Source organism: Perissodus microlepis, chromosome 13 (genome assembly GCF_051167445.1).
Source record: "Perissodus microlepis isolate ML-2025 ecotype Zambia chromosome 13, ASM5116744v1, whole genome shotgun sequence".
NCBI classification, from domain to species: domain Eukaryota; kingdom Metazoa; phylum Chordata; class Actinopteri; order Cichliformes; family Cichlidae; genus Perissodus; species Perissodus microlepis.
Genome location: NC_140473.1, coordinates 14,234,468 through 14,259,301, shown reverse-complemented (window position 1 = coordinate 14,259,301; position 24,834 = coordinate 14,234,468). Strand labels below are relative to the sequence as shown.

Sequence of the window (24,834 nt, the reverse complement as noted above, 5' to 3'; positions counted from 1 at the left end):
GTAGTGTAAAGTTGCAGCTTTCATTTAATGTTTCTGTGCACAAATGTGCAGACATGATTGCACACGCATACAAAACAGCACCTGCCGTGTGATAGCTCGTGTAAAACCACCCCACCACCACACACACACAGTTTTAAATTGTCTTGTTTTCCAATGTAGGTAGAGGAAATGAATGTACGGTTGCAGTTGGTTTTGCAGAGAGCCTAACTGAAGCTGAAGGAAATTACAATAAGCAAGTCAGCTTGACTCTACAGAAAATGGTTAACAAAACAAAGGTAAGAAGACATCACATCTGGTTCTAAATGTTTAATTGAATTCAACTCTTCAGTTTGACAGCTTAGTCTCCATGCCTTAATTGAAAGACATTATTTTTGCACTGAACAATGCATGTTTACGGTACATTTCCTACTGTGTTGTGGGAAAATTGGAAAGCAATTGCAAAAAACAGGATGTTACAAGTATAATGCCACCAGTGGGAGGTTTACTGAGTCATTAAAGATATTGCTCGTGTATGGGAGTTTGCAGTTTTAATTATAAATCTCTTATTTTCTTATTTATATAGTCGCTTTCTTTGTTGTGCTTTGTTGCCAGCTAAATTGCCTATATTAACCCTTTCAGACACACATTGATATTACTTTTCTTTCTTTAGTTTAGTGGCTGTGGTTACTTCCAGCTTACAGCCAGTGTGGGCTTTGTACAGCCCATTGTTTATCTTCCTTTGTCACATAGATAGATAAAAGGGAACATGGTGTAAGAGAACAAAAAAAATTATTTTCCCCATGTTTGTCTGTAATATAGGAAGTTTAGGAAGTAAACCAAACATCACTTGTGTGTGTAACTTCCTAATAAGTATTTCCTCCGTAAGGTCATACACTTCCATGGCTGTAGGCGTTTGACGCTACTGACGGTACTGTCTGCTCCTTAGGGTTTCCTGTGTTTTGCCTCTGTGATGGTACCATACAACTTCCTTGCTTGTGAAATGCACCTGGGTTGTGTTTTCGTTACACTCGTAACCTCAACAAGCTGTAGATGAAATAAACCAAAGATGATGTCATATCCCCGGAGGATCTTTTATTAGTTAACTTTATTATAGCTTGATTACAAAGAGGTTGTAATTGTTGTTTTGGTTTTGTAAAGATTGTGATGATGGATTAATCTCCCTATAGTCCTGGGAAATACAGTCATCAGAGATAATTTCTTGTCTTATCTTTAAAAGTGCTTATATAAAAGTTAAAACTCATATTACGCAGCTTTAGGTTAAAACTGCAAATTTGTAACATAATTTTAAAATTCTGGACATGTCATCAGTTTATACTTATTAAATACAACTCAGATGTTAATGGGACCTTTGCTCTTCTTTTGTCTTACACTTCCTACCTTTGCGTGTTCTCAGATATCTCACAAAGATGCAGTTCTTTAAAAGATCATATTTTGGCATTGTCAGTTTACTTTGCGATTTTATGTCTAAGGCACTAAAGCTGTGGATGTACACTTACTGGTCTCTTTGTTAGGTACACCTTGCTAATACTGGGTTGGATCTGCTTTTGTTTTTTGCTTTATTTCTTCACTGCACAGAAAAACAGCAAGATGCTAGAAACATTGCTCAGAGATTTTGGTCCATGTTGACATGATAGCATCACATAATTGACCACATTTATCAGCTGCACATTCATGTTGTGAATCTTGCGTTTCACTACATCCCAAAGGTCCTCTATTGGGTTGAGATCAGGTGAAAGTGTTGGTCATTTGAGCACCGTGAACTCATTTTGTTCAGGAAACCAGTTTTAGCTTTGTAACATGGCACATTACACGGAATCACTGACTTCTTATCAATTCGCATCCCTACTCAGAGAATTTCCACGTTCTGCGACCCTTCTCTGTAAACCCTCTTCTGGCACCAACAATAGTGCCACTTCATCATTTTTCTTCCCCACTCTGTTGCTCAGTTCAAACAGATGTACCTATCAAAGTTGCTGGTATATCATCCCTATCGTTTTCCTAGTTTATTATAGGTTAAACAACTCTCTAACATGCTCAAGAAATATTATGTAAACCTCACTAATGTTCATGTAAATTATTCTGTGTTGCAGTAAGTAATAACCTGGCTGTTTTATTGTTGTTGGCTCTCAGTGGATCCAGTTGATCTCTCCGTGATTGTCTGAACTGCTTCATTTTAACTTTGTGCTGAATAGTTGCCATCAAGGAGATCTAGTCATACTGAGAAGAATTTCCTTCATTTGTGCTGCAAGTGTTTGTGCTCTGCCGCTTTGCTGGTTCACACCAGCTCTTTGTCAGAGGCTAATTCATTCTCATTGCCCTTTTCTTGTGCCAGAACATGACCACTGCATAAGATAGAGTTTCTTTAAGGGTACTTTCAGAGTATCTGCACATACTTTCAGTTGTTTGACTTGGCTTGAAAGAATTTAAAATGAGCTTGTTTCATCAACTTTTTTTTCCCCAGTCATTCAATGTCTATAAAATAAATTGCAATATCAAAATAGTGACACAACCACTGACTGCCTTCCCAAGGGGCTTTCTTGGTGATAATGTGTTTTTTGACCAGCATGGGGTCAGCTTGTGGACGGTTTTGGCTCTACTGTTCTCAGCAGACCCCTGACTTCCAGCTTGGTGGGGCTGACATCAGTGTGTGGCAGGAAAGGTCTGGTGGTCCTGTTTGTGGTTAGGTGTTTGTGCTGATGATATTTTTCTGTATTAGTGCCAGGCATGTGGTTAAATAGACCACATCCACCAGGCTGTACATTTACTGTTGTTACAGTAGTCAGCGTCTCTGAAAGTGTTTTTCATCTTTCCATGGCCTTGATGTTTTTGCATCAATGCAACAAAACATTCACCTGGCTTGTAAAAAAAGTGCACTGCCACTGAAAGAAAAACTCAGTGCTGCATCATTCAACAAAAATCAAATTACAATATTTACACACAAAAGAGATATAATACGCAGTTTCAGTTTCCTGGTCTCTTTGTGTAGCTGCTGCTTGGCTATTTTAAAGTGAAGATTGTTGTTCACAGATTTCTCTCTTTCTCTCTGATTTGTGTTCCTATTAAACACAAGCCAAGAACCAAATGAATCCAAATATTCATTTTTAATCAAAACTCTGTATCTACTCCACTTATGCTTGATTGCCAAAAATGTGATGGCTGTTCCTGTAACACTGTAAGGATTATAAGTAGCCAAGAAAAATACAAGAGGTGTGAAACCAGTGAACACAGACATTTCAAACATTTGCTGGCAGTGTGTGGTTGTCATTTATGTGAACACAGATTTGTTCATTCTTGTAAGCTTTCTGGGTTCATGTTTCTTTCAGGCACTGAGAACACTCGTCATGACAAGCATGCCTACTGAGTAAGTAGGCATGTGCTTCTATGAATACCACCAGCTTCATATTCTTTAATTTTATTGTGTTAATTAACAAGTTGGTAAAAGAAGGCATCTAATTCTTATTATTCGTCTCTTGTAGGAAGCAGAACACAGTGGTTCAAGTGGTGAAAGCACTCGGTGGTTTTTTAATTGTTGACCGTGTTTGTGAAAGCACAACTCATGTGGTGTCTGGGGAACACAGGCGGACTCTCAATATTTTGCTGGGTATAGCTCGTGGCTGCTGGATCCTCTCATTTGAATGGGTACGTCGACTATAAATGTTTCAAAGATGTCGTTTGATATTATTTCAAAGTTAAGATGCAGGGTGATTCTGTCTTATCTCTAATTGAAATGTTTTCTTTTGAGTAGATACTCTGGTCTTTGGAGCAAAGGCAGTGGATTCCAGAGGAGCCGTATGAACTTTCAGATCAATTTCCTGCAGCACAGGTAAGTTCAGAACTACTCAAACAGTACTAGTAAAAGGGTCTTTGACAGATTTACTACCAGCATTGAGTTTACAGGAAAGCTTTTTATTTTTTCCAGTAGGGTAAAAAAAGCCGTATCGTCTTATCTTCACATCGTTATTGGTTTAACTAGTTCAAAATCCTCTTGAGATTAAAGCCTTTTTCAGATATGACTCAACAGTATTAAATAATCTCTTCTCCAATTTATTAATCTCCAAATGCAACAAAAGATATTTTCTATTTTTCCAGGACTTATATTTTAGAGATTTTAGTGGCACCTTAAACTTAATCTAGAAAGCATTCCACTCATGCTTTAAGTCTCATTACTGCCAGTCATCCATTTACAGTAGGCTTGTTTTTCCTAATCCTGTGTGAATTGTGGATGTTGCCTCTTCCTGCACTTGTCATTCATGAGTCACTGTCCTGTCCTACCCTGCAAGGAAAGACTTGGGGTCTTAATGTAGACAAATGTCAGCATGTTTCCTCTTAAAATTGCATGATGGCTTTTGTTGTGACAGATCAAATATTTTATATCCCCATGGCCTTTTATCATTTGGCACACCACATGCTTCCCTTTGTCATTCAATTCTTGTGGCCTCTATTGTGTGGTGTGGTGTTCCTTCAGCTGTGGCCAGTTAATCATAGAAACAGATTTTAATAGTATTGTCTTTTGGGGTTTTTTATTCTGTCAGATAATTTGTGATAAAAATTTGGTTCTCTTTTGTTATTTTTTATTTATTTTATTCCAAAAGCATGTAGCCAGGTGCCATTTTTATACCAATTCAAATCTTTGTAGCCGTGATGGATCTACTCTTAACTATCCCTCTACAGTCTCTGCATTAGGCCAGCAATAAAGTGGTGTAAATCAAATGATCAAGACTACTCTTTACTAGAATAAGAGGAGGTTTGCATCAGTCTAATATCTCTTGAAATATCGTTACAAACTGAATACATATTCTGTCAGTTTATCTATATATAATGCAGCACGTGAAAACCAGGCTTAAGTCCCTTTTTATATTTCTTACGGTTTGAAAAATTCTAGACAAACATCCAAAAATGGATTTAAATAGTTTTTTGGTTTATTTTTGTATGAAATTTTACGACGACAAACACTGGAAAATCTACTCTGTTCTCGATTGCGTCATTTCCCTGATGTTTTTATACAGACATTACTCAACTGTCGTCTTGCAGTCAAGTTTGTTGCTCTACATCTTTCAATGGCTTTTCTCATTCTAGATTACCATCAGTAGCTAAACATGCATTGGTCCTTTGAGGCTTTAAATCTGAAATGTGCAGCTGAATCTATTAATGGCAACAATAAAATCACAAGTTTGTAGCATGTAGAATTTATTGTGTATTGTGGAAAAGATAAAATGACAGAATGATTTGAAAGATCTTAAACAACACTTTAGCTGTATGGCAGATCAGCATCCACAAGGCTGTTTATTCTTTGTCACATGACTTATGCTTAACTATTATGTCACCCACTACAATGCAGAATCAACCTCTCTGCCTTGTGGTTGATTTTTAACATTCAATATCAGGTTTATAACAGCTACTCAAGCATTACATGTCCTAATCTCCTAAAGCCAGTGTTAACTGGTGAAAAGTTACACTTCTGAACTTGTCCAATTGTTCTTTGTTGTAGTTTGTTGTAGCTTCAAAAGAACCATTACATAAAAAATGCAGATTAAAAAACATTCCCAGTACTGTAGAATTATATTAAAATAATTAATTTCCCTTCATGTGCAATAAAATTAATAACTAGCTATAAGAAATCTCCTTTCTTATATGATAAAGTTTAAAACCAACCTTAAAATCTACTTATAAATTAAACAACAAATGTACATATAATCTCTATAGCAAAACATTGTTATCATAAGAGAAACATTTTGTGGTATTTTTACATTAACATTTACATTTTGAAAAATGTTGACAATGCAAAAAAAATAACTTTCACCAGATGTTTATCAGCATTTTGTACCATCGTCTCTATTATACAATGACATTGGCAGCTGTTTTTAAAAAATAGTTCAACTGTTAAAGTGATTCAAAGAAATTAAATGAATCTGATAAGCTAGCTGAATAGAGCCTGACCGATATTTTAATATATTTTAATATAACTAATTTTAATTACTATTCAAATAACTGTAAATACTACAGCTATGTGTATTGCTGTGACTGTCCATATTTTAAAATCTACCACATAAAGATGCACAAAGGTGTATAAAAATATACGCACAAAGTGTTTTGGATCCCTTGAGAATTTTTATTTTTGGTCTTGTTGTTCCCATTTTCTTTAATCTGACTGTTCAAAGGGAACCCGAGAAGTCTGCTGGCCGGATCATCATTGTAGTGGTCTTCAGTGAGTAGCCTGAGCCTTTCCAGTAGTACCATTTGATTCCATTGAAGCGATTGGCGTTTTGGCCCTTTTGGTAATACATCCCATTCAAGTTGGACGGACCACAGGCATCAAACCACCAGCCTACAATAGAAAAACATTATTAATTTAACTGTTGTGTCCTTTTTATAGAGGTGGTAAGTTTGTGTTTAGACACATTACAACTAATCTGCTTGTTTAGATCCATTATACAAAACAACAGATTGTAAGGGCAGTTATGTCTAATGTAGGCTCGAGCTGCCTACATTGGGGGTGTGGGGTCATTAATGTACCCTGTAAAGTAGTATTGCTTGAGGAAATTTGTCAGATTTCTCAGAAGCCAGTCCTTAGGAGCAAATGGCCTTGTGAAACTAGCGTAGTGCCCATTTGGGGAAAGTGTAAGCAGGTTATTTTTGTAGCTAAAGTTCATAGATTTCCTCTAAATCTGTGGCACGCAGGCAGTCATAAAGTTACTGTTTTAAGAAGAGGGCAGCTATATAAGGATACGGTCAGTCAAATCAAATGTGTGTCTGACTGTGCGTGTTTAAAAAGTGACTGTCCGGAAAAGGTAGATGCCAGGTTTCTCAAGAACTGCTCATCCATTTGGGAAACCAGAGAGAAACAAAAAACAAAACAAAACAAAAACCCCAGAATTAAGTAAAGAAAGCGGTCCCGATGTCTTTATGGAAACCACTTTGGGTTTTTAGAGTGATTACTTTTTGTAGAAGTTAGAACATTTTGGCCGGGCCTAATTTTTAAAGTTAAGGTTTTTTGTGTTTATGGCGCTCCTCACCCACTCATCTGCAAATCCTTGAACTACACACAGCACTTACTCTCATACTCAGCAGCACACATACAGGAGAACTTTCAGACAGATTATTAATGGGGGGTTTTAACCCTCGGCCTGACAGACGATCCATTTTATGCTGTTTAAGTAACCATACGTCCATTACCATTTGTGATAGAGTCAAAATTCAAATGGTTTCAGAAAGAAGTGAAGACGTGCTTTTGGGATATTTGGTGTATCAAGGTGGCACAAAGCATTCACAAGGTACTGCTGTCTGAGCACCGACAGAAAAATAAGCTCCACCTAGGTTTTACCATGCATGCTTCATATTAGCAAAACTCCTCAACCATTTCTGCACTAGAGAGAAAATTTAGATGGTTCCTGAAAGATAAGAAGTATTTTGTAATTTTACAGCCAAAATTACAAAATAAGACCTGACAGGCTGTAGAATACTTGGCTGATAAAGGGTTAAAAAACTTGTTATTTTTGTGTGTTGTTTCGAAAGGAATTATAGTGAGAAGTGCATTTAGCCCCGTTTAGATCCAGATTTATTGCATTCATTAGCATTTTTGTTTATTTCAATTTCATGCTTGTAATGACAGATCCCACTTTTCTCTTTTTGCTGGACCAGTGCCCCTCTGTTACAATTGTGTATAATGTGCTCAAAGGAGTCCCCTGTGAGAGACCCCTCATGGGAAAAAAAGGATAGGGTAAGGGTTTGTGTGTTTTCATGTTCACTTGGCAAACCCCAGTACTGAGGGAGGCAAACTTCTGGCAGCTGAGTTACTTTACAGGGAATGGACGAGGACCTTTAAGCCATCAGTAGAGAGAGGGAAAAGCTCTGTTCCCAGGCTATTAATGTGAGCCATTGTAGAGACTGAATTCCCCAATGAGTTGATCAGTGATTAAGTCTGAGCTAATTGTGCTCTTTGACACGACTACAAAAGGATGGCTGCCCTTAAATTGGCCTTAAATATTTTTAGGGCAAGTGCCAAGATTTTGTATGGATGGGAATTTGTTCCAGAAAATGTCCATTACTGATTGACACATTTTTATTTTTAATTTTCCAAGCTAAGGCATGATATTTACAGTAGTGTGTTCCTACCTCCTGTTGTCAGTTGTGAACATTTGCAAACACATTTGTCATGGTCTGCATCCTTTGTACTGAATTCACTTCCTGGCTGCCCAATGCTGCTTATTTTGCCTGCCGTTCCGCTGTAGCCTTTAAGGTGTATCCTGTAAAATGGAAAAGGGAAAATGAAGGAAGAAGAGGAAGTCTGTAATTTCTGTTCCTCAAAAGGCATTGCTCAACCTCACTTATGTACTTCTTCGGCCTAACAGCAGAAGAACAGAAGCCAGCGCTATTTAATTTAGTTGATATTTGTGTCTAGCAAATATAAAAAAAACCCCTACTTTTATTTTATGACAGTGAAGTTTTTTTGTAATGCTATTTGTCTGTTTTCTTTTTAGTTATCCGGCATCGCTGAGCAAAAAGATCTCAACACCAAATTAGAGTAGAGTGGAGACCTCAATAAAGCTGTGTTGAAATGGGGCATTTCAAGCTCTGATTGTCAAATTAAGCTTCAGGTATAGAAGTCAGCTTTGATTGGAAAGCAAAAACATGTTTGGAGGTTGTCTTATTGTCGGGAAAGAATGTCTGAAAAACTGAGGCTTTTAATGTATTTCCTATTTTTCATGTACTGAAGAGCTTTAGTACGTTTTCTTTGGGCTGATGCCAGTACATCAGGATCAGGAAATATATAGTGTTATACAGCATGAAACACTATCCAGGGACATTTCTAGAGTGGGTCCAAATAGTAGTAGTTGTTCAGCAGTTAAAATTGTATAAATGATAGTGATGAGTGATGAGGTCAATCAACTCAATAGTCTTGTGTTTGTCAGTAAGGTAAAGGACGCATACTTGTGATGATCTAAAAGTTTGCATCCAGAGTAGCTGAAAACATTTTAAAATATTACACCCATACTTTTCTAATGCAGATTCGACTCGATGTTCACGTGTTGGAGATTGCACTCTGCTGCATTATGTTGAGAATACAGCTTGTTTTGAGGCTACTAGCTTCTCTATATTTACATATTTAATTTCATTGAGTTTCCAGGCTGTGCTTTAATTATGTCATGTTATCTTGGCTCAAAATTGGCAGCAGTTTTTAGTATGTGTTAAGGATAGCAGTCTTCAAAAGTGCTTTCGTAACAGTGTATAAATTGCTGATGGGCTTTTTTTGTCCTTAATAACTTGAGCATGAAATTGAACAAAATATTAATTACTTGCCACTTGGGGCGTGATAGATTTATTTCAACATACTTGTAATTTTGTGCTTCATTGTCAAGAGAAAATTGGTCGTATTGTGAGAATCCAGAGTTTCCTTCCCAGTCACTCAGCTGGATCCTTAATTTGTAGGACTGTTGATTTGACAGTCTGGAGACAAATTCATTTCCTAACCAGAATTCTCCAGAAGGTTCTCCGAATCCCTGAAAGTACACAAAAGAAAAGTTATTAAACTGTGTGAAAGTCCTGCAGTCATTGCTTTTCAGTTTAACAAGGAGTACACCAATGGGAGATCAGAATGTGCTACATTTTTGACTATAACATTAAAAGTTATTTTTCCTCTGAATATAAAATATTTAATCTGTTTACAAAATCCAATTTAAGAAAAAATCACAAATATTCACTTTTACAATAAGAAGTTAATGAAAAAGCCATGTCAGTTTTAACTACGCTTGCATTCATAGTGTCAGCCCAGTTGTATCCTACTTGTCATTGTACAATTTCAGGGGCATTGGCTGTAATAACAGTGGAATTGAATATGATACTTAATGACAAAGAGCGAAAAATATGTACAGCCTCTTTCTAAAATGTGAGGGGGTAAATGCTACTATTATTTTCCTGAACAGAAGATGGGCATTGCTTCTCTGTGTTAGTGGTTACGGTTTGTTCCTTCTTTGAATTACCTCAGAGGAGACAATCTCCAGCTCCTTAAAAAATAGTCAATGGCCCAAACCAAATCTGACCACTGTTGGGCTGTTTGATTTGGAATGGAGGCCGTAACCTGGGTAATATTATTTTTAAGGGAAGAATTTCTTCCTCGAAGCTTTTACCTTTTTGTACTCTTGCCACGTACGGTGAAAGTCAACATGGCCGTCAAAGCGTTTTTGTATAACAGTCCAGCCACCTCCTTCTGTCTCCATGTCACAGAAAGCCTACAGACACAATGAAAAAAAGAGGAGTGAATATTTATTCAAATATAATCCTCTGTAAACAGTGCATACTTATTTATATTTTGACCTAGATAAAATAAATGTGTTCTAGGTTTCGAAAGTGCAGTCAGAAGTTTTAAAAAGTATCTAAGGAGATCACAGTTGTAGCTCAAGCATGCGCATTGCTGATAAAAGTCAATGAACATTTTAAGCTAACCTCGCTGCCCTTTTTAAAAGACAAAACTGAATTTCTCCTAAAGCAGCATGCTCTGTTTTATTAACTGATAGGTCAGATCATGCCTGTGTGAATGTTTATGTACATTTTGAATGCAGATTTTCAGTATGTGCTGGCACTCATACATGTGTGACGTACGAGTGAGTGATTTTTAATGATCTAAAAAAGTGTGCCTTACCCATTTACGCCTCAGTCACATGAGAGTAAAAATAGGATGGCAACATCCTTGTAAGGCAACTTGTGTCCAAACAGTCATGGTCCAATTGGGACCGTGCCACTCTCCAACAGATTAGCGAAGGTTTGCAAATAATTGCTGCTTAATTTATAAATGTGTATGGATTGCCAACATATTTCAATCAGTCTGCATCAATGAGCACAATTAATCTGCAACAGGGGATTCAACTGGTTGCATTCGCTTTATATTCCATATATGAAAGCAAGGTTGCCAAGCTCCTATATCATTTTGCAGTTAACTCACAGCAACTACATCACTATTTGAGAATTCATTTCTGTTTCCAGTCTACTTGAATTGCTTTTTAATGCTTTTGATGTGTACGTAGATGGCACCAAATTTAAGAGTTTTGTGGATTTTTCACTGTTAACTGCCGTATTGTCACAGATTGCATATAATCATCAACTTGCTGTTCAGTCACAAACTAATAGCAGACCGTCTTTGTTTTATTTCTGTTTTACCGCAATCTTGAGGCTTCAAAGTTGTTTTAAAGACACATTGATTGCGAGTGTTTGCAGATTTAGCCCTCATCTTCAAAGCAACCGTTTCAAAGGGAACAAGTTTAATGGGCATGGTCGCAGTCATTTTGTTTGTCCCACACCCACCAACCACTGTTTTCTCTAGTATGACTGTAGCATGATAATGTAGCATAAAACCTGTTGAAAACAGTCAGTCAGGCCTACTTTACCTTAACCTCCATTGTACTGTTGGGTAATGTTAGCGTGTAGACACCACTGTTGGTATTTCCTGATTTGTAGACGGCAGCACAGTCCGTGAATGTAGTAGGTGTGTCCCGCATCATGACAGTTTTGGGACCTGTAGAAGAAATTAACTTTTTTATTTTAAACAACTCACAGCTGTATAGCATTTAGCTGTCAGGTTGTGCTAAGCTAATATGTTTGGATTATGATAAAAGTTCTGCATGTTTCTTTAGTCTCAAAACTTAAAGTTTAAAAGACTTAAGCTGATGGGAAACAGCTAGCCTAGGTAGTATAAAATCAAACGAAATAGCAACAGCTTGTAGCTTCATCTTAACTGATATAATGCTATTGGCCTCGCCTTTTAATTTTACGTTAAGCTGTCTCAGCCTACATGTAAGGTCTACGGTCGGACCCCTTAGCAAATGTAGGCTGACATAAATGCTACTTAAAAGACCCCCTACTTGATCTTTCATTTTAAAAGAAGTTACAATGGCCTGATGAGGGGCTGCCTCACCTTGAGCGGTGCCAGAAGCAATGTTAGAAATGAGGTTGTTCACAGTGTCCAGTAGCTCCTGCTGCTGATACTGCAGGGCTGTGTTGTTGGTTGAGACTTTGAGCAGTTGCTGCTCCAGCTCGCCGATGATAGCCGTCTGCTTCAGAATCAGAGTCTGGAGCTGCTCCTTTTCTTCTTGAAGCGTCTTCATCTCCACCTGCCTCTGCTCCTCCATCTCTTTTACTTTCTTCTCTAGAAAACTGAGGAGAAGCATGCAGGTTCAGCAGGTAGCTTCTTCATTGCCTAAATGCTGCTGCTAGTGAATTTGAAAATTTAACATTTTTCCCATTTTCTTTGCTTTCCTCACCTGTTCTTGTCATTCAGTTTGTTGATTTCGTTTGTTTGGACAATTAGTTGCTTTTCCAATTTGTTGGTTGACAAAGAGTTTTCAAGAAGCTGGCGCTCAATCCGAGTTGTATGATGAATAACCTAAAATTAAAAGAACGAAATGAAGCACAGTGTCTTAGCCATATCTCATTATAGGTCATCCATTGATTCTGTAGACTTGAGACTTGAGATTGTGCTGTAAATGTTTTGTACTGTCTTTATGTCAATTGGTTGCCAATATCCTAAGAATTGGATGGACCCAAATGAAACACTCTTTTACTTTGGATATAATGAAATTAAATATTATTGTGCTTTCAGGTTTAATACAACAGCCAATTTCCTGGAAATAAAAAACCTTTAAACATGTAAATAAGTCCTAAATTTAATAAGAGTGAGAGATATCAGTCAAGAGCCAATCTGGACATGAATCTTTGTATTTCGTCACGTTGATCAAGTTAAACTCGGTTTGCGCCTGCAGAGTGAACAAATAACCATTTTAAAATGGAAAAAAACATGACAGGAAAGAACAGCCAAGTTCCAATACAGCAGACATACCTGAACAAGGGGAAACTGAGAATCTACGTATTTTCACAAACCTACGTATTGAACTGCACATGGGGTTGGGGACCTTGCCACTAATTTCCCAGTTCGGAGGAACTGAACTCAGCAAAAAGCAGCTTGTTTACATGGATCCTAGCTGTGTGTCTCCAATGGAGCTGTTGATGTCTTTGAACAGACGGATGTCTGATTGTGACAAACTGATAGACCCTTTCTCTGGGAATACAAGTGTGCTAATAACAGGAAATGCTGTACAGTTGGCTCACGTAAGGTCATTGACGTGTAGCCACAATAATAAACTGACGCCATCATGCCTGTTTTTCTCTCTGCTTAATTTTTTTTAACACTTGCAAACGATAATATTTATTGCAGCGTGTCACCGAGTAGGCTGTTATTTCTGCTTTTGAGGAATAAACAAAATGTGCAGTTTCACCTGTGCCTCCACGTTGGTCAGTTTCCTTGTTTGCTCAGCAGTTTGACTTAACAGGTTTGTCCCGATTTCAATCATTGTAGCGGTGTGGTTGTGTACAGCAGTCTGTTGGATTTGGATCATGTCCTGCTTCATGCTGTCCTGTATGTAGCTCTCAAGCTGCAAAAGAGAACGATGATAAGTAGGTTTAGACAGTTTTTGTGAGCTACCGATTCTCTTCATCACCTGGTCATTTTGTTGTATATGATCCTGTGTTTTAGGGGTAATACAGAGGTCCACATATTGACATTAGTATGGGACACAGAGATTCTGTTTCTCATTGGTTGTGGACAAGCAAGAAATCAGGAGTTAAGTAAAATGTTTCTCATGAGCTAAAGCTACTTTCAGGTACTCGCTTATTCACAAGAGGTCACCACAGCAGGCAGCTCCCTTCCTAACGCAACCCCCAAAGGGATTTGTGTCTCCTTCTGGGATTTAACGGGAGACCTGACGCTTGTTTTGTGAATATGTGAGCCATTACACCTGCCTCCCTAAAACTGTATGGACTCTGATAATATATAGTTTTTATAATCTGTAACCCTAACAAATGTAAGTGCTTTGTGTATTTCATTAGTAATGTGGATGATAATGTAAATGTCGGACATAGGACGATAATACAGTGAAAACATGCACCAAGATTGATTTTTAAGATGGGACCATGGGGATAGAAATTTACAAAGGTTGCCCATCATGAAGCCTTTTCACTAAAAACCTGTCTTGTTTCAGTGTCAAACATTACGTAACCTTGCCCGTGTCAAACTTCTTAATAATTTAGGGATTTGTTCTCGTCTACCTTACTGTATTGCCAGATTTAGACCCAGACTAATCATTAAGTTATTTCCTGCATGGTGTTCCTGAGTGGCAATCAGGTCACACGACCGTAAACAGGATGGAAGTGCTGAGTGAGAAGTTACATCCTTCATGACAGTGTGCAACTTGTGTGCAACTGGAAACCAGCGTCAGTTGAATATCGATGTTATCTCCTCTTAGTTTGCATAATCACTGTTGTTATTTATTCATCAGTCAGAAATGCAACGGCAGACATTTTATTTGACTACTAATACTTATGCTAAAACAACCAAAGGCTGCAATTAGTGCTGATTTTGTTTGTCTTCCTCTCTTGCTGTCTAGTTTGTTTATGTTCTCGGATTCACGCAGATATGTGGAAGGGTGTCATTTGAATTGTTGGCAGGATGTCCCATTGATAGTCAATGATCTAATCAGTTGTTTACTCTGTGTGCCTCAGAGGCGTCAGTGAGGGAATGACTGTGTTCCTCAGTCATGTGACAGACATTTTTTCTCCAGCTGTCATCAGTTGGTGCGGCATGAATAGTACTTTCAGTAATGAAATGAGTACACTCTACTGATTTGCAACTTTTTCTTTTCTAATGTGCAACTTTATTTAAAGACCCCCAGTATGCTTATTTGACTGCTGTGAAGTCCTCTGCATAGATGGGAATTGCTTGTTTTCTCAGATTATTTTCTTTTCGTCTAATCTCTTCCATCCATCCACCAAACCATTGATGGATGGATGATGAGATTTATAACCTCAGTGAGGCAGGGCTGTGAGGCATTCATTCCAACATGAAGCAGGCAATATTTCAATTCACCTTAGCTACTTATTGTTTTTTAGGGTTACATGACATACATTTTTCTCAGTGGAGCTTTTAATGAAGAGTTAAAATAGAGTTTGAGCGCTCTAGAAAGCTGTGCCTGAACACGCTTACACCTGCTGGAGTAGATGAGCCTGAGTATCTTTTGCTGTTCTGATGTTGAACAAATATGTCTCTCTTACTTTATTTGCTATGACAGTGTTCACCTCACTTTTAATACACACAACAAATTTCTGCTTAAAATTACTAAAAAGTCTCCCTACAGCTATTGGGTAGCAAAGTCATTGTCACAGTCAGCACAGTTTCCAAATGACACTTCAGTGTCATCAACTGCTGTGAGTTTTCAGTTATTCATTATGGCAGAATTAAGAAATACATTGGTTTGTTTTGTATATTAGTATATGCCTTAATACTTAATATGACATAGTGCAGCTTTTTCACACCTGAGTTGTGAGTTCTTCTCCCTAAAGTGTTAATTTGAGGCAGACATGTAGCAGATAAAGATAAGGGAGTCGTCTTCTGTGCGCAGAGACTGATGTGAAACAGATGAAGTGCGCTGCTCCAAGTAAAACCACATTTTTAGTGCCACATGCTTAATTGGCAATCTTCTTTAGTCTGTAAGAAATGTTTGGGCGATCAGTATATTAGACGTGGCTTTGGATAAATGTTTGTTTGTATTGTGAACAGGCTGTGATTTCTGAGGCAGCGCTTGAGTCTTTGTGTGAGTATAGCGCCATGTAACGGATCAGGGTTTGTTTTATGTTACGAGACGGGGATCGTGTCATCAAACTGTGAGATGCTTTTTGTGTTTCTGGCTCATCTTGTTTCGTTCTGATCATTAATCACACTCTGAAAAGTCCCAGGAAAAGAAACGTCTCGCTTCTTTTGCTTGGACATGTAATGGCTCAGTAAACTGAAAGGAAAGTGTGCATCCCCTCGTGTGGACACCTGCACTGAGTCTTTGTCAGTCTGGGTTGAATAAAGGTGTCTCACAGACAATGAGCACATTTTTTTGTGTCAATTTCAAATGTCATTAACTCAAAATAGATTCTCAAAGAGCCTTTCATCCATTCATCCGTCCATTTTCCCAACCACTTATCCAACTTAAGGACGTGGGAGAGCTTTCAGAAGAGTCTTTCAGTCTTACAAAAACAAGTTTTGTTTTGTTCTTTCTTTTTTGTTGAATATGTGGTTGTTGGTGCTGTGATTTCTTTTAACTGCTTCTATGTAAGTGAGAGAGAAAAAACTGTTCTTGTTTTAATTTGGTCAAAACTTTCTCATATCAGAGAGCTAGTGGTCCGACACAATGAGCCATTCACCACGTGAAATGTGCAAGTTTCACATAATCATCTGTTCCACCCATAAAAGTATATTTGATACTTGCACGTAAGTGTAGAGGCAATATAGTGAGAGAATAATTTACTAGTCTTTGCCCATGTTGGGACAAAAGATCGGCATGAAAGTATCTCCACTTTGACACCCCTGTGGTGACTCCTTCAGCTCTTCACCACATTTTGTCCTCTTTCACATCATTGCAGTTTTTGGTACCTACGGAGGCTTTCTGTCATTACTCTTAACTTACTGCGATACAGTTTAACCACTGCGTTTAAATTTCTTTCACTGATGTCAAGGGTGTGACACAACTTTACCTTAAGCAGCCACTGCGTGTTGTTCTCCATGCTGATCTCCAGTTGTTCCAGCCTCTGAATTGACTCGTTGTCCGTAGGTCCGTCCTTCTGGACAGGATAGTTGTAGTTGTTATACTGAGTTTGGCAGTTATCCTGCTCAGGCAGCAGAAACGTATAGCTGCAAGGGCCATTTTGGATTTGATATTGTGTTTTCTCAGCAGCACTGAATCCAGTTCCCAGACCAAGGCACAAGCTTAAAACTAGTAGGTCCACATTCAGCATCTTCATTGTAGAGCGAGTTATGTTAAACTTACAAATAAACCCCCTTGGATTTTCAAGGTTTCTTTAATCTTATCTCTATCTGATTAGATATCTTCTTCCAGCAGCATCCAAGTGTAAACAGCTCTCTTGAGGTTCTGCAGGTTCCTTTTATTACCTCTCAGTGGTAGGAGGAGAAAAAGCCATCAGGAATGAGAGGTAGTGTGTCCTAAGGTTGATGGTGCCAGACTGCATGTGCTCGCCTTTCATTAGACCCCTGACCACTTGCTATAGTGCTTCAAACTGTGAGTTTAAACCACACCCCCTTGCCTGTGGCCAGTCACTGTGAAGAGCACTGAAGTGGAGATTCCTTTCAGTACACACTCGCTGAGCAACACACAGGAGCAGATGCACAAACTACACATCTTCTACTATATCCTCCACAATACCCACATGTTTTTTTTTGCTTTAGTTGAACAACTACTCAGGATGCAGCTGTCCACCTTCAGCACACTCTTTGATAGTAGCAGCGTCCATCCCATTCATTGAAAAATGTTTCCCGGTTTACAGCAAGCGCCCTGAATGGGAGATTCAAAGGAAGAAGTCTCCATTTCAACTTTATTATTAACCATTTCCTGTTTTGTACATATAAGCAGCACCTACATTAACTACACTGTCCTCTTTTTTAATAAAATTGGTTTATTTGATAAGCTCAAAATTTCTTAAAACTCTAAATAGATTTTCATTTCATGTCATTTATTATTTCCCAGTGGTTCAGAGTGGCCGTTTTATGACCTCCAATTAGAAAAACAAGATGGGTTTTTTTTTCATTTGCATCTACTTCAGAGTTTAAATGACATTAGCAGAACCATGATTCACAAGTATAATGAAGCATTAGGTGCTTTTACCCTTGAAGACCAAAAAAGTCATGGGAAAGCTCTTTCTTTTTTCCTTCTTACAAAAAAGAATCCATTTTTACAAAGCAGGTTTTTCTGTTAGGTTGGGAGTTTTAATCTCAGCAAGTTGTGGGTGTTTTCTGTAGCCTAGCCCATTCTTGTTTACACAAGCCCAAAATAGCCCAACAAAACATGGTCCCACACTCTTACACACAGGAAAGTGCAATTTTTTAAATTTATTTATGTATTCTCATTTATTTATTTTACAGACTGAATGTTTTTGAAGCCTTCTAAAAGGTGTTGTGATTTTCCAGGATGTTCTGATAGTAATTAGGAGTAATGGAGTATTTCCAGAAACTGTGGTGAACAACGCGCCTAAAATGCATGCATTAGCGATTTGTTTTTCTGTGGCTTAAATAATGTTTTGCAGCAGAGAGCAAAACATTATTGTGAAAACTAATGGTTACGTTTGATAGAAAATTAGGGAACTGGCTTCCAGCAGCATGTAATGATACAAGCACGTGCATCCATTTATTTTTATAATAACTATTCTGCAACAGAGTGCATACTGTGGGGTCTTTTTGTCCAATTGGAGCACCTTGACATCTTGACATCTTGACATGACAAAGTTCTTGTAGTCAGTAAAAAAAAATGAAGGGCTCTGTGACATCAGAAAACTAACCACATGTGTGATGTGTAGTCTAATCACATTTTAGTGGCACCTAGAGGGGTCTTCTCGATGTCAAAATGACAAAAAACTGAATCGGACTAAACTTACAACACACAAACATGCACAATTTTAATGTTTTATATAACACACTGGACTCAAAGTGCAGGCTGAAAAAACAAGGTAAACTAGTTCAGTAACTCAGAACCTCCTTTAGCTGCAGCAGCCTCCATCAAATGTTTCCTGCACCACAAGTAGGAGGAATGTTGAACCATCACTCCTACAAGACTGTTTTAGGTCATCATTATTTCTGGGATGATTTGCTTGAACATTTAATTTCACTGAGTTGCTCATTCGACAACATCTCAGTTGGGTTTTCCTAAACACTGCTTCTCATTGTTTTCAACCTTTGGGTCGTTTTCTCATTGCACCATCCAGCCTCTTCAAAGCAGCAGGTCATGTAGCTCTCCCCTTACCATTTCTTGTGAAAACTTGTGGAGCGATGAATACATTGGTCTTTCAAAATGCTTTTGTAGATGTTTGCCATCGTTAAGCATCACTGTAATGCTTCTCATATGGTTTTGTCAAAGATGTTGCAATTGAGGCATGGTGCATACCAACCAATATTTCTTGAGAAGAGCAGATTGATAATTGTAGATTTACATGAATAGTACAGCTGTTAAATATTTATTTGATCCAGTTAGATTTGTTTAGATGACGTTCAGACCACATTTATGAGCACTCGACGTTCACAAACCTTTTCTTGGGACAGTACAAATACCAAAACAGAATTGTAGGAAGTAGCCTGATGTAATAGTTATGGTATAAAGGAAATGTTACACATTTTAAGCACATTACCAAAGAGGAAGGACATGCAGTCATTGCAAAAATATTGACTTTTTCAGGTGTTCAGGCTGAATCACCCACGCAGTAGATTGATCTGCATCACTTTCAGTATTTCAGTTTATTTTACGGTCATTGAAAACTAAGGGAAGGGCAGGAACATCAACAGTGATTCAGTTAAACATACATCCAGTCCAGGGACCATTCGTTAATTGAATTTATTACTGCTCCATTTATACAGCTTCCTTATGCTGTTAACATATGTAAAGTCTGCTGAACTGTCGAGAACACAAAGTGTTTGATTATACAAGGATGCTAATTTATTCATCCTGGTTACAGCGCTGCTCATGCTGTCTGTTTGCCTCCACTGCCCTCTCTGGATTCTCACTTTACAAAAAAAAAGTAAAATTTGAATAAATAAAAGGTAATGAAATGCAGCTCATCCATTGTGTTACAATTTTGTACATTTTTGGCATCAGTACCATTTTGTTGGGGTGAAAAAGGTTCTTGCTTCCACAGCCCAAATGCATGCTTATTAGTTTGAACGTGTTTGAATGTGAGCTATATAAAACAATTCAAGTCCATAGAATAAAGTGCTGTATGAATATATGTGAAAAAGGGGGGATCTGGTTAGTCATAGCTTACTGTAGAAACTCCTCATCATTGTCTGCTTTGTTTCACTGGAGTCAGAAGCACAAATCAAAAACCTTACCTGATTTAACTTGACCTTATTTCCCCTTCAAGGTTGCCTCCTGCACCTCTAGACAGCACAGCTTCTCTTTATGTCAGACTCAATTCACGGGACTTTATCAACTTCCCAAAAATGAAAGTCAAGGATTATCTTTTAAAACACTGGAACAGATCCAACGTGCATCACAAACGCACAAATTCAGGGGGCCAGAACAAAAGTTCTAGGCATTAATATAAAAACAACAACCACACCGATAGAGGATCTCGACGTGTCGGAGAACCAGACCTAGAAAGTGAGATTGGCTAAATTTAACAAAGATTTTGGACTTTCATGGGTTACGTTTATTGATTACATTTCATATGCGATTACGCTGTTTATAAGTTAACTCAAGCATTTTTTCCACATTATGTTAAAATAAAAAAAGGTTTTAGCATATATGCTGATACTGATGCAGTGGGCTTTAGCTCGTCTCTACCCTTAAAAATAGGGTTTTAATGTTCGACATTAATAAGATACAAACAGAATTGTGAGTTATGATAAATCTATCTGCAACTACTTTGAGGATAGATGGTCTGTTTCTCGTTTGTGTCACACTTTTCACTGTTTCTCTACAGCTCCGACAACAGCTGGACAGTGTTTGTAGAGAAGTCTGTCACTTCCACGCAACATCACCAATATTCTAGAGACCAGAGCAATAACAAGGATGTTTTTGCCCACAGTATGGGGAATACACATTTTCCTTCATGACCAATGATCATGGACCAATCTAAGCCTGTGACTGGGGACTTATTTGCTTATTTGCTCCTACATTGTCACCGTGATTGTCATTCGTCATAAATGGCAGGCAAAATAATTAATAGACAAACTTCTTCTTGTATGTGTGCTTCTGTTTTTCCTCCCATATTATAGCTCAGATAAAGTCTTTTAATCTTTAATGAGGGTTAAATTTAATGTGATGCTATTTCCTGAACTCTTTCCTCAACAGTGTCTGATTTTGTGAATAAAGACTTAAAGCCTTGAAGTCTGTTTTTTGCAGGTATTTGATTTGGTATAGAGCCGTTTGCCCCTTCAGTTTATCAGCTGAACCCTGCTGCATACTGTACAGAACTGTCGTGAGAATTTAGAGCATCAGTTACCAAACTTGAAAAGAAAGACCCTCCAAGAAAATCACAGCTTCAGTCAGGCAAAGAGCTTCAAATAAGTCTGAGAACAAGGTGAGCTTAAAAAAATGAAACAAGGCACAGAGGTTGGGATTGTAGTTCAACTTGTTCTTACCTGAGTTTATGTGATTCTAATCAGATTAGAGTTATTTTACTTGGAAGTATCAGAGTTTGATCAGAATTTATCAATTTTCTACTGCAATAAACTGTATTTGAGTGAGGTTTAGCATTCAGCTGTGGGTTGCAAATGTCTGCTTATACTAACAACAGCTGTTGCTGTCTAAATTGGTCTCATATGCTGCAGTGATTGTGCTTTGGTTTAGGCCGTGAGGGTGTGTGCCTCCCAGCCAAACTGCTGCTTTATCTCCAGCAGCCACCTTCAGGCTATTTTCAGTACTTCAGTGCTGAAACTGGCTTGAAGGAATCCGATTTGTGATTCTGATGAATGCAAATTAGATTTTTGAGGGTCAAAGTGGACACTTTAATTTGCTCCACAGATGAATAACATTTTTGAATTTGACTTGAATTTATTCATCGGCGGCAGCACACATCAGTATCATGTAAAAGCGGTTTCAGGGAAGAGTGCTCTATTTGCCTCTTTTAGTGCCGTGCAGGTTGACAGCACTGATCTTTAAAAGGGAGAGAATTTTTTTCATGTTTATCAGAGAAAGAAAAGCTGTGACTCATATTTATCAAGTTTCCATTTGAAATCTTGGTAGAACTACAAGGGACAAAGGTTTCCTGAAAATCCGAACACACAATGAATTCTGGGAAGCGTGCCAAAAAACCTAACAATGTTTGATGGATTAGTGAGCAGTCATCGGGAGATTAAATTGACTCATAATTCCTTCTAAAGTCACACAATATGAGTTCATGATTATTCTGTGTTTGTCTCTGCTTGACCACCGTGGAGCGATTGTGGTGGTGTTTTTGCTTGTGTCCCCTTTTCATGACTGTGTGGGCATGTACAGTTTATACTGTACTAAACCGACAGCTCACTTCCTCACAGACCTTTTTCCCCCCGCAGATGGCATTTTGACGCGTCACAGTCGATAAATCTCAGGACTAAATAATGAAAAGAATTAAGAATAAATTGCTTCTTCCTCAGGGCCCTGAAACTGTGCGTGATGGCTCATTCTTAATCTGTCATTAACTGTTGTGAGACTGGAATATAATTAATCCATGGTTAATGGTGCTAGTAGCACCTGCATGTTTACTGCTATCACAGGGCAAAATGATGTGAACGTGCTTGTGCTTATTAATCCAGTTTGGTAAAGTCATATAATCCCCATTAGAGCTCATAGACTTCATCCACACCGAAACAATAGGTAAACACGGGTGTTGCTAATGACGTTAATGAGAGTCCTGTTTTCATTTAGAACTGAGCCCAATTAATCAAATTAGTAGCACCTGATGTTAACCACTATTTCATGTAAGAGAGATTTAACAGACAGAGCGATGACACATCTTTTAAGTTAAGAGTTTTTCTGCAAAGGCATCTCTGTCTTTATGTATAGTTGTGATGAATGAGATGTTAAAAGTGGAAAACATTTGATGTGGCAGGTTCAGTGCCTTTAATTTAGCTTTTAGACATTTTGAGTAATGCTCTTTGCTCTGTCAGAAGTTGGATTACAAAAAAACTGTCATTACTATGCTAATTAATTCCTGGAGTCTCTTTATTTGAGTCAGCATCAAGAAACAGACAACAAAGTCTGCCACACATGCAGAGCTGTAACTTTTACACTTCTGTTTTTGTGCAAAACATTTTAATGAACTCTGGATTTGCTGTTAAAGAGCCAGAATAGCTTCTAAGTCTTGTTTCCAGCTTTTGTGCTGAGGTATGCCAATAAGCTGCTGGCACTAACTTCATATACTCACTGGCATGTCATAGGTTACGTCTTACTACTAATGAGTTGGAAGACCTTTTGCCTTCAGAATTGCGTTAATACTTCATGGCACCAATTCAACAAGGTGTTGGAAACATTCCTCAGGGATTTTGGTCCATATTAACTCTCTACTGCTACTGTTTGGTGGAGAACATGCATTATGGAAGTGAGAAGACAAATTTAATGACATGCAGCAGTAGTACATAAATACCTGGGAAGTGGACAGAGGTGAGTAGAGAACTCCTGCAGATCAGATGAGATTAGGCATGCTCACGGTGGTATGGCCGCAAGCATAAAATATTCCCCGCACATCGCAACAGACTGAACTGTTGATTCAAGGCAGATTCTGTGTTTTCATGATATTTATACTGAATTCTGACCCTACCATCTGAATGTAGTCAAGTAAATACAAAACTCATTAAGCAAGTTTTTTTCATCTATTGTCCAATTTAGGTGAGCCTGTGTGTATTGTAGCCTCAGTTTCTTCTTCTTAGCTGATAGAGGTGTCACCTGGTGTGGTCTAATGCTGCCGTAGCTCATCTACTTCAAGTTCTGATATGTTTTGCGTTCAGTTATGCTAAAGCCCAAGTGAAGCAGTCTTGCCATTTGTTCTGGCGTGAACAAGGTATTTTCACAAAGAGAACTGCAACACACTGGATATTTTCTTTTTTTCACAACCTTTTCTATAAAGCCTAAAGTTGGTTGCCTGCAAAAAATTCACCATGCTGTCTTTAAAGTTGCTTTAATCACCTTTATTCCTTATTTGTGATGCTGAGATGTAATTTTTTTTTATCTTGATCTTGAAGAGCTGCTCAGGTGTACACAACTAAGTGGCTGGTGTAAAGGTCCCCAGCTTATTTTCTGAAACAGGAAAACATAGTAAAAACAATGCACCGGTGCAGCGTTTGAATGTCAGTTTTCTTCACAGATCTGTCGTCTCCAGAGGCACCTGTCTGCTGGGGAGCACCAGCAGGACCTGTTCCAAGGTCAGCCTGCCATGTTTGTGTCTCAGCACTCGCAGCCGCCCACGCAGAGCCTGGTGGAGCTGATTGAGCTCTGTGGAGGGACAGTCTGCAAAACTGTGCGGCAGGCGGGAATCTGCATAGGGAAATACAGCGGCAGGAGGCCAGAGGGAAGCAGGATCCTGTCTGAGCAGTGGGTGTTGGGTGAGACATATTCTGTTCAGTTCTGTGATTTATCATGTCACTATAATAGCATGTCCCTATTAACTTTGTCTCGTTTTGTGTGGTTTTATTTCAGACAGTATCACACATCTGAAGCAGCTGTCATACGATAACTATGAGCTGGAGTGACCACCACTGACTTTTCTTATTTTCTCTCTTGTTCCTGTTTTTTGGAGTATGAAGTGTAGTTTTAACAATTGAATGTGTGATGGTGTGCGCTTGTATAGTTTACCTCATTTCTTCCACGCAGTATTCATCTTGGTCAGATTTCTTATCTTTTTTTGTGTTCATAGATTTTTTGTTAACCCTTTGGGACTGTTGAATAAGAAATAATCTCAGTTACTGTGAAACCCTAACTTATTTACTGTCCTGGGTTAAAGTAGCAAGCACTACTGTGTAAAAATGAACAAAATAAGACAATGTGAGTTTAAAAATCCTTAATGAGCCAGTTTGACATTGTAATTAGAAAGTAAATTTTGTGTGATTATAAATGTTTTTGCAATCTCTCTTTTGAATAAATACTTTATTTACAAAAAATTGATTTTGGACCTTGTTTCCTGAACTCCTGGATCAAAATGTACGATAAAAATAACTTATTTTTCTTTGCTTGTTTGTCATCTTATGTATTATTGATTTGTTGTAGTGTAATGAAATGATTACTCCTTTGAGTGTAACAGCTTGGTCTTGGTCAAAACTCAGCAGTGAACTGA

The 24,834-nt window shown here is 38.1% G+C and overlaps 2 protein-coding genes across 3 annotated transcripts in view; one reads left to right on the top strand and one right to left on the bottom strand.

The window, feature by feature from the left end:
* The window catches only part of mcph1 (microcephalin 1), a 32,754-nt gene extending 8,104 nt beyond the window's left edge, over positions 1–24,650 (top strand). Inside the window, exons 10-15 of the mRNA XM_084949279.1 lie at positions 160–275; positions 3,324–3,361; positions 3,477–3,639; positions 3,746–3,823; positions 23,869–24,106; positions 24,201–24,650. Coding sequence (XP_084805405.1) covers positions 160–275; positions 3,324–3,361; positions 3,477–3,639; positions 3,746–3,823; positions 23,869–24,106; positions 24,201–24,253 — 686 coding nt within the window. The 3' untranslated portion in view covers positions 24,254–24,650. The remainder of the gene's footprint in view (positions 1–159; positions 276–3,323; positions 3,362–3,476; positions 3,640–3,745; positions 3,824–23,868; positions 24,107–24,200) is intronic.
* Positions 5,119–17,086, bottom strand: angpt2a (angiopoietin 2a). Of its 2 annotated transcripts, XM_084949072.1 has the most exons (9): positions 16,561–17,085; positions 13,263–13,418; positions 12,252–12,373; positions 11,906–12,144; positions 11,379–11,506; positions 10,125–10,226; positions 9,331–9,497; positions 8,113–8,243; positions 5,121–6,325 (listed from the first exon to the last, which is right to left on the bottom strand). In XM_084949072.1, exons 1-9 carry the CDS (start codon positions 16,825–16,827, stop codon positions 6,153–6,155), a joined length of 1,485 nt encoding a protein of 494 aa, XP_084805198.1. In that variant the 5' UTR covers positions 16,828–17,085; the 3' UTR covers positions 5,121–6,152. The 2 variants fall into 2 exon arrangements, with proteins under 2 accessions (XP_084805199.1, XP_084805198.1); XM_084949073.1 differs by lacking the exon at positions 13,263–13,418 and having other exon boundaries at positions 5,119–6,325; positions 16,561–17,086.
* Positions 24,651–24,834: the final 184 nt, after the last annotated feature.